At 41.7% G+C, this 10,461-nt stretch overlaps 1 protein-coding gene across 17 annotated transcripts in view; it reads left to right on the top strand.

The window, feature by feature from the left end:
• Positions 1-2,150: 2,150 nt before the first annotated feature.
• APC (APC regulator of WNT signaling pathway) overlaps positions 2,151-10,461 on the top strand; it is a 118,678-nt gene continuing 110,367 nt past the window's right edge. For all 17 annotated transcript variants that reach the window (XM_036886973.2, XM_057492631.1, XM_057492618.1 and 14 more), the window contains exon 1: positions 2,151-2,491. In XM_036886973.2, the coding sequence (XP_036742868.2) occupies positions 2,327-2,491 (165 nt within the window). In that variant the 5' untranslated portion in view covers positions 2,151-2,326. The remainder of the gene's footprint in view (positions 2,492-10,461) is intronic.

Raw genomic sequence — 10,461 nt, 5'->3', positions numbered from 1 at the left:
ACCATTTTTCTGATATTTCATCTTTTCCTTTGGTTAAACATATGGAAGTTATTAGTAAAAGGAAATACAGATTTTATAGAAACGTGAAAAGGAAGTGGTAAACTGAGCTCTGTTCCAGTCCATAAGATGGCAGCCAGTTTCCAATCAGCCCCTTTGTTGAGATTCTATACAAGAATAGCAATATGATTGGGAATTTTAATTGGCAGTAGCTAAAATCTCTAATGAAAGCTTGCTAATGATACAGAGTCAAATCACCAAATAAGTCAATTTCTCTAAATTCAATTTCTTTAGGTGGGAAGGGCATACACTATAGGGTCAGCACTCTCTCTTAATGTGTGACCTTAGGGCAAGTAATTTAATCTCTGAAGTTTTCTATATATAAAATTGAGGATAAGTACCTAGCAGGACTGTGGTGAGGATTAAGTATCTAGCACAGTGTGCAGCACATATAACAGGCACTTCATTAAATTGAAACCTTCCTTTCCCCCCAGGCCTGCAAACGTGCAGTACAATATCTGCCCACTGCCCCCCCATCACCTACTCTTGTCTATCTCATTCTCTTACTCTCTCTTTCTCTTTCCAAAGATCTTATTTATAATCTAGTTGAGGAGACATATATACAGGAAATGACTTATATTTCATTTTAAAAACCAGAAAGTGAAAACAATGTAGTACGCCACTGTTACTTAGGTGCTGACCAACTTCCACATTTATTAATTCGTTAGGTATTTATTGTGTGACCATCTGTGCTAGGCATGGTGCTAGGTATGGGGCATTCACTGGTAAAAAAAAACATCTTCCCTTCTTCACAGAGTTCACAGTTTAGTAGGACAGTGAAGAAACAATAAATATATAATTTTAAAATATCTTCAGTGCAATGGAAGAAATGATCAGGTGCAATGATGTAGACTACTGAGAAGGCAGGAGGGTCTTTCTGGGGTGACATTTAAACTGAAACCAGAAAGATGACAGCTAGACATTTATAAAGAACAAGAGTACAGGGCTTCAAGACAACGGAATCAGCATGTACAAAGCAGTGAGGCAGTCAGAGGAGATAGAAATGCTTGTAGGGGAATAGTTAGGCAGTGTTGACAAGATAGAGGGGACACTAGGGGTAAAATTACTTAGAAAGGCCTCAATGCCTTACCTAATTTGGCCCCTGCCTCTGCCTGACCTTATCTCCTGCCATTGTCCATGCTACCTATTATTTCTGTCCCTCTTATGTTCTGGTCTCATTCCCAACTCAGGCTTCTGCTTTTGCAGTTCCCCCTGTCTGAAAAGTTGTGCCGGGAATGTCTTTTGGCTCCTGGCCCCTGTGGTCAGTCAGGCCTCAGATCAAATGTCATCTCTAGAGAGACTGCTAATTACAGCCCCTCACTCTCCATCATTTTTCGTTGGCTTGCTCTCTTCCCGTCCCTTGTCACCACCAAATACTGTTTTGTTGATTTATCTCAGTCTTATCTTGCCTGTTCTTTCCCACTAGAATGTAAGCCCCATGAATTCATGTTCCTTACTGCTATAAAACTACAGCCTAGAACAGGATCTAATATATAATAGAACTCAAATAATATTATTTGTTGAGTTAATGTTGAATGAAATTAAACTGGAGAGGTAATGCAAAGTAAAGAGTTTACAAAACTGTGTGAGACAGACAAGGAGGACTTCTCGGACGAGGTGTTTTGAATTAAAATTGCGGGGGCGAGGGCGAGGGGGTGGCGCACAGCTATAATATAATAATTTACATTACTCGTTCATCTCCGCCTTGTTCACCAGGTTATGACTCCTTTAGGGATGGAGTCGAGTTTTATCCATCTATCATCAGCGCCTAGCACGGGACCTGGCACAGAGCAGTGCTGTAGGGCAGCGAGCTAGATAGGTGTTCGCAAAATAACTATGGAGGGGGCGGAAGGGTCTATTAATCTGGCTGCAGCAGAGTTTAGGGAAGGCGAGTAGACCTCGGGATGCCGAGAACCGGCTTCCCCAGCAGCCGTCGCACACCGGGCGGCACAGCCAAGCTGAACCCCGGGGCCGCAGCGCAGGTTACGCGGCTGCGCATTACACTGCCCCCCCGCCGGGCTGCGGGACGCCGGCGCTCTCCGCGCACGCAGGCGCACTCCATTCTTCCAGCCTCCAACAAGATGGCGGAGGCCGAGTAGCGAGGGGGCGGAGTGTGGCCGCCGGAAACCCGGCCACTGCTGGGGGGAACTGCCGGCGAAGGCCCGGGAGCAGCGGGCCGAGGCTGGCACAATGCTGTTCCTAGGAGGCATTGTTGGCTACCGGTGAGGAAGACGAAGGGCGGAGTTGCCTTCCCAGGCCCCTGGCGCCTATGTACGCCTCGCTGGGCTCGGGGCCGGTCGCCACCTCGCCTCCTTCTGCACCACCCTCTGCTTTCGGGTCCTGCAGCTCCGGCGGCGGCAGGGGCTGTGTCCCGCAGGAGGGGCAGCGCCCAGGCGGCGGCCGCGCCTCTGGCCGCGGGACGAGTGTCTGGCAGGTGAGTGAGGCTGCAGGCACTGGCGTCTCGTTCAGCGAAGCGTCCTCGGCTTTGCCCCGCCGCTGTCGAGACCCTAGCGGCGCTCGGCCCGACTCCGCGGTTCTCTGGTCTCCACGCCCCACCACCCCCCTCCCCGCCCCGCGCCCCTCCAGGCCTCCAGCTGGCCCCTGGCTTTGCAGACCCTCCGTTCTCACACAGCGGGTGGGGGCACGACGCCTGCTGCCCCCCGCACCTTTCCCGGCTCCTGATGAAGCTTCAGCCCCCAAAGAGGTCTCTCCTTCGCGTTAGGTGGGTGGGTCGTCCGCCCCTCCTATTTTAGTCGCCTCCTCATCTTCCTGGTTTCGACCCTCTTGCTTCATTTAAGGTTTTTAACTGTCTCAGAGGATTACCCGATGGCCTGGCATATAGAGTTACAAAGAAAAAGCTTGTTATCCAGAGGCCAGTACATTTTGTTCGTCTCGGTAGGGAATCGAGTCCTCAGTAGACTGGGATGGTTTGGGAGACTGACTCCTTGGCCCTTCGAACTGATGCAAAATAAAGGAATGGTGCCTGTGATGACAATTGATGGTTAATCTAAATTAATCTCTGATTTAAGTAAATCTTTGGTGCCTGAACTTTTGAGGCGGGGGCGTACATTTTCTAGACCTAGTGAAAAAATTGGAGAGTGTTTGTTTTAAAAAAGGCTTTGTAAGACAGGCAATGGTACAAGGAGGAATAAGTGATTTATTTTTTTATTCAATGTTAGCTTAAATTGTCCACTGAAGCTTTAGAATCTTGTGTTGTCCTCCCTTTGTTTTATTTAGAAAAGACTAAAATGGAGAAAAGCTTTCTAAACTGAAAACTTCTCCATTGTTGCTACTACGTGATCCTTACAGTACTTGATATACTTGATAATTATATATAAAATTCAGGCTGTGCTAGTCTGTTCTCCCTGCTTTATTACTGGGGCAAGGAGTGTCAAAATTAATGGTGTAAGAAACTGTCCTAACAAAGGTGGTAGGTACCTTGCCCGAGTTTATAAGTGCAAACTGCACTATTGGAGTCGTAGTGGTGGGAAGTTATCATGGCTGATTCTCCTATTTTTTCCAGTAGTTGGGTATGTCGAGAACCCCAAAATTGTAAAAATGGAATTATAAATATAAATGACAGCTTGTCTTTGAGATTGCAAATAGGTAGACTTTTAAAATTAACATTAAATTGAGCGATACCATTTTGTTCAAGCTATTCAAGGTGCTCTCCAAAATTGTTAAAGCACAAACTATCCTTGCCCTGTTGGAATTCTATACTAAAATTCTTTAACATATGGGTATAATTGGCCTGACAGATTTGTTTACTTTTCCTTCTACCTCATGACACATAATCTATTTTTCCCTTTGCTGTAGACTTTTGGCCTCTTAATAAATGCCCCAGTTTTAGAGATAGAATCGTTCAGTTTAAAAGGAGGGAAGTTATTTTTATGTTTGATTCCTGTGTGGGCTAGTTCCTTCACTTTTTTGTTGCTAGCCTTCACTTTTCTGTAACCAAGGGCTGCATGGTTTTAGAGCTGGTTGTTTCTCAGTTCTGTGCTTTTGGCAGAAGTGATAGGACTGTTGAATCCAGGCAGTGGTTCACTGCCTCTGGTAAAATGTGTAAAAGACATTTCTGACCATAAGCTCTCCTTTAAATCTCTCAGTCTTCCATTCTTAAGAAACCTGTTTTCTCTCTCTTTCACAGTCTCTATGAGTCCTTCTTTGTCTCGCTGTTCATCCAGCCCATTGGCCTACTGCTGATTTCATTTGCCTCCCTATGTAACCAGGATCCCATGATTATCAGATTTTACTAAGCTCTCATTGATGCCCCTGAATTCTCTACTCTCATAGCTATACCTTTCTCATCCCCGGTCCTGAATAAGCCTCATCGGTAGCTTTGTCAGTTAGATCCCTGAAATCCTGAAGAACGCAAGAGACAGTTATATAAAGATACTGGTTAGTTCTCATACCAGTTTGGTGCTCTGCTCTCTGCTGGGTCTTTAGTGCTGATTGTGTTTCTTTTTGTCTCATTTCCTAAGATTTTTTTATAGCAAATAATTTGATCTGCTCTGCTTCTCAGCCATTTGAGGTGTATATACTTTCTTCCATCCTCAGGATCATTTCCTTACTTACTCATATCTCAGAAGAAATGTCCTTCCTTTTTCAAGAGCAACACCCTTCAGATGTGTCTGTGATATCCCTTCCTACCTATTGTTCTCTAGAACTGTCCGTTATCAGTCCTTTTTCATTCTCTCCCTCTCTAGCCTATATACATGCTTAGACCTTTTCCAGGACTGCCAAATACCAACCTGTTGCTGCGCAACTCAAGGAAGCCAGTCTGAATTCTTGAGCTTCTTGTGCCACTGTATTTTTATTCTTTAATCCTAGGAGCCTGTACAGTAGGAAGAACATTGTCTTTTAAGCTAGACAGATCTGGATTTGAGTCTACTAAAATCACTTAATGGCGATGTGACTGAGGGCAAGTTACTACTACTCAGACACTGTTCTTTGTGAACAGAATGTTATACTTACCTCACAGAGTCATAATTGAAGGAGTTTAACACATGTTAAATGTCTGTGCAAGTGTTTGGCACATTGTGGAGTTCTTAGTAAATACAGATTATTCTTTCCCTTGCACTCTGACTTCCTATACCATTTCAGCACTGAAACTGCTATTTTAAAAGTCACCTATGACCTAATGACCAAATCTAATAGCCTTTCCTCATCGTCCTTGGTTTCCTTAGACCATATGTGAAATGTACTCTGTAGGAGTAAAATGATCTGATTTCTTGGTTCTTCTGCACTTTAGTTCCTGATTCCCCTATTTCTCTGAAAATTTATTCACATTTCCTGCACTGTCTTGATTTTGTTCTTCCTCCTAAAAAGTAGCTGTTCCCCTGCATCAGTTATGATGCAACCTGGATTTAAAAACAAAAGGAATATATTGGTTCATGTAATTGGCAAGTGCACAGATAGAACTGGCTTAAAGAGAAGTTTGTTCGTAGGCTTATGTCATCAGGGCTGACGTTCCATTTTTCTGCTATTACCTCAACTTTGTCCTCCTGTTCGGGCTTCATGCTCAGACTGGCTTCTCTCCTAGTAAAAAGATGGATATCAGCAATGTTCATATTATAGCGTCTTCAGTTATTTCCAAAGGGAGAGAGAAAGCTCTTCTAGCCTTTTCCCAAAAGTCCTAAGCTCTACTCTGATTGAACAAATGCAGAAGATCATGCTGCCAAGTTTGTCTCAATAGCTTTGTCAAGAGGGATGGAATTCTAATTGGCCTAAGCAGTCCCACCTAAAACCAGGGTCCTCAGGGTCTTTATGCTTTTCTGTTATCCTGGTGATTGCATCCTTTTTTTAATGACAGAAATCATCATTTTTGTGTGGATGTTTCTCAGTTCTGTAATTGCGTCCCACTTCTACTGCTTGCTATATATCTTACCTTAGATGTATTACTGTAAGTTTACATCTTACCAAACCAAATCAGTTAGATTTCCATCTACCTATCCTCTCCTAGTGTGTCTACCTGTACAAACAAGTGTGTAAATGTATTCCTCTTCCTCCTGATTTCACTTTTCTAACTACCTTTCTTTCAGCCACCCAGTCCTGAAACCTTGCAGGCATCTAGGTTCTTCTCCCACTTTCAGTCAATTTTCAGATCTTGAATATATCTTATACTGTTTAGCCTCAGGCTACATAATATCCAACTAACAGTGATTTAAACAGTAGCTTGCATAAAAAGAAGTCCAGAATTGGTAGAATCCATGGTTAGTCAATTTAGCTAAACAGTGATACCACCAAGGATCCAGGTGTTTTCCATCTTTATCTTTAGTGTGCCGACCTTTGTGCTGCGGTTTGCCCTCTCATGGTTGCGTGTTGCTCTTTTTGCTCCACACATCGCATTCTCACACAACCTCCAAAGACAGGAGGAGGTTCGCCCATCCATCTCTTGATAGGCAAGCAGACCTTTGATGGAAGCCCTCCATCAGATGTCATCACGGCCTGTACGCGCCCTAGTTGCAAGGGGGCTGAAAAAAGCAGTATCTGGCATTTCAGTCTAGGAAGAAATTTTGTGAATGGCTGAAGGGAAGGTGACCAGCAAGGCCATGACATACCTTGGTAGTACTGTGTGGAGAAGGAGGTCTGCATAAGAATTTTCAGATGGTACCAGCAAACTTAAAGCACTGCTTAACCCAAGAGTTGATATAAACTATACATGGGATTTTGACCAGACATTGAAATAGTGATATGTGACTGATTAAAATTTGATTATTACATAAAATTGGGATATTTGAGTGGTGTATCCCAGTTCTTTTAAGTTTGATATGAAGTACAGTTAAGCATACCTGGTAGAGTCACTGTGAGAAATGGGTATGTATAGTAACTATTAGGAAGTAGATTTGTGGCTCCCTTGGAGGGTGGGAAGCATTTGGAACTATGTGGGGACATTTTTGGTTGTCCTCACAGTGATTGTGTGGTTCTTCTGACAGTTAGTGGGTAGAGGCCAGATACACTAAGCATCCTGTAATGTTTGCCCACAAAACAAGAATCATGTCTATAGTGCCCCTGTATCCTGAAATAGGCAAATGCTTTGCAAAGAATTCACTGGGATTCATCTGTATTCTTACATTGCAAGTGAGAGAAAACGAAATTCAAACTGCTTAAACAATAAAGGGAATGATTAGATCTTTAGTTAAACTTCAGCTAAGGCTTTAGCCAGCCTAAAGTCATCAAGGACTTGGCTCAAATTCTCTGTGATTCATTCTGCTCTGTCATTCCCCTTGCTTTGGTTTCATTCTCAGGCCAGCTTATCTCATTGTAGCAAATTGCTGTGAACTTTCAGACTATATTAATGCCCTCATTTCACATACAAAGTAAAATGAAGAATGCTTTTGTATTTGATTTTGCAAGTATTTGTTGAGTACACTGCTAAAATCTTCCCTAAACCTCTACCCCTAAAATATTGTTTAATCCCTCTGTCATGCTACAACTTTAAAATCTACATATCTGTTATGTGTCATGCCTTGTGGGTATTATTTTTATAGGTCTCATGCATTGCCTGTTTTAATAACTTTTGTATTCTTACTTTCTAAAATACTTTCAGGCTTAGTGGTACACAAGAACCATTTATGGAAAGAATGAATGAAAGACACAGGAAGGAAGGCTGTGGAAAGGAGCAGAGAAATACAAGAAGGCTCCATTCCTTCAGTAGTTGTTATTGAACTCTGCATTGTGTACACTGTACTCCTTCTGCCACCAAAACATATGTATGATGCTCTTGTGTTTAATATTCATTTGAACACCTTACTGTATTCTAGTAGTGTTACTGTCATTATTTTCTCAATGGAACTAAAAGTAATTACCATCATTCATTTGACAGCTATTTCTGAGGGCCTGCTGTGTGCACGCAGTGTAACAGTGGTGAACAAAACGGAGCCTGTGCTCTCTTTGAGCTTAAATGTTAGTAAGGGACACAGGCAATAAACATTATACACGTGCGCGCGCACACACACACACACACACACACACACACACACACACACACACACACATCAGGTAGTTGATAGGCTTTGAAGTTAAATAAAATAAATTTGGAGATAAAGAGTAACAGGATACCACTTTACAGGTTGGTGAGGGAGGGGCTGTTTGAAAGCCCTTTGAGCTGAGAGACCTGAATGAAGTGAAGGAGTAAGCCATGGAAATACCTGGGGGATCATGGGAATAGTAAAGAGGAGAGTGGCAGGAGAGGTTGCATCCCAACCCCATATTGTTCAAAGGTCACCTGCATTTAGAAAGTAGAATGTATTGATTGGGTTAGATGGAGAGTGTGAGGAAAAGAGAAGTAAAGGATGTGTTTTGACATGAGGAACTGGGTGGAAGGTGGTACATTTAAGAGCTAGGGACCGTGGGACAGGAGGTAGGGGGCTGGTGGGAAGCAGGTTTGGCGATTTAAATCAGGAGTTTTGTTTTGGATGTGGCTATGTTTGAGATACCTCTCCGATATTCATGTGGAGATGTTGAATAGGTATACATATTAGTTAGGAGTTTAAGGGAGAGGTAGAGGTGGAGCTAGAGTTATGTTTGTAATTATCAGTATAGGTGGTATGTAGGCCCATGGGACCAGATGAGATTTTACCTGGAGTGAGAATGGGGTTCATGAAACATTTTGATACTAAAAATGACTTCTTCTATGAAAGATTGGAAGCCACTGTTTTGGACAGTAATACTAAACAGCATTCAGAGTATGGAGAAGATAGTGAGTGAGTGAGAAAGAGGTGACACTTGACCTGGACTTCAAAAAGTAGAAAGGATAGAAAAGTCTTTTTCCTTCTCTCGTGCCAAGCTCGGTGCTTGCATATAGTGAGCATTCTGTAGGTACTAGTGAATGAAAAGAAAGCACTTAGGTTCGGCAACAGCTTGAGCAGAGGTATGGCAGCAGGCAAAGCCTAGAGTATTTTAAAGTCTTGAGAACTAGAGAAGAAAAGTTGGTGTTGACAAGATGTGAAAAGTAGGATTGGGTCAGTCTATTCAAGGCTTTAATTGCTAAAATGGCAATTTACTTAACCCTGTGATCTAATAATTTTTAACCCTATTACTGTTGTTAGCACAGTGCTTCTAGTTCCTGGCCCATAATAGACGCTCAGTAAATACTGAATAAGTGAATGTGGAATACCCACCACGTAAGATTTATCTCTACTGTGTTCTCTTCTTCTCAGTAAAGTATACTGGAGTGCAAACTATGTTAAGTTACATAGAATGAACCTTACATTAGCTTCAAATTACTATTTCCAGTGATAAGCATTTAAAACATTTATTTTTTACTACTGGTAACAAATTAGTTGAGACATACCTCACAACTGGTCAGAAAATACTAGGGTGTTGGCAGCCCTGAGGTTGAAAAATGGCTGCTCGGTAAGTGAGGAGCCATAACAATCCTTCATTCAGAGATTAACAGTTCCTTGTTTTTATAGGAATGACTACTTGAAACCAATTTATCATTTTCTCCTTTAACTGTCCAGGAAGCAAACTGGCTTAGAATTATGGGAGTGTTAGTAAGAAAACCTGACATGTTGTGTCTTTGAAGATCCAATCAGTATTTTATCATTTTTAAATACTAAGTATAATTAGAAATTATCTCTGTTCTAAATAGTTAGCCTATCATAGACTTACACAATTTAAAGTTAAAAAATTTACTTGAATAAAATATGGAAATAAAAATTGATTGAAATTTTTAAAGTACATTTTGAAGTATATTTTTAAAATATTTAGGATACATTGGGGTTTTTTTTTCAATTATTTCCTTCAGTTATTTTCTTCACAATTGAAAATACCCCAATATTAACTAATGTTTTATATAGTCATTAAAGAAAAGTCAGGAAATACAATAAAAAGTTCAGATAACATCAAGAAGTTAATTATATAAAGAAAACAAGTGTAGTTTTTGTCTCTTATTTTCTCTTTTCTCTCTCTCATTTTCTCTTTTTCCGTGCCTAGGACTTTTTCCCCTTTAGTTATCATATAAATGTGTGTGTATGCAATGGAATATTATTCAGCCATAAAAAGAAAAGAAATCATACCATTTGCAACAACATGAATGGAGCTAGAGGACATTATGCTCAGAGAAATAAGCCAGGCAGAGAAAGACAATTACCAAATGATTTCATTCATTTGTGGAGTATAACAACAAAACAAAACTGAAGGAACTTAACAGCAGCAGACTCACAGACTCCAAGAAGGGACTAGTGGTTACAAAAGGGGAGGGGTTAGGGAGGCTGGGTGGGAGGGAGGGAGAAGGAGATCAAGGGGCAATATAATTTATAATCACAATATAGGTAGATCATGGGGGAAGGCAGTACAGCACAGAGAAGACTATTAATGACTCTCTAGCATCGTACTATGCTGACAGTGACTGCAATTGAGGGGGTGAGGAGTTAATAATATGGGGGAATGTTGAAACCA

This window comes from Manis pentadactyla, chromosome 2 (genome assembly GCF_030020395.1).
Source record: "Manis pentadactyla isolate mManPen7 chromosome 2, mManPen7.hap1, whole genome shotgun sequence".
In the NCBI taxonomy this organism is placed as follows: domain Eukaryota; kingdom Metazoa; phylum Chordata; class Mammalia; order Pholidota; family Manidae; genus Manis; species Manis pentadactyla.
Note: the sequence above shows the minus strand (reverse complement) of the source record. Positions and strands in the feature narration are given on the sequence as shown.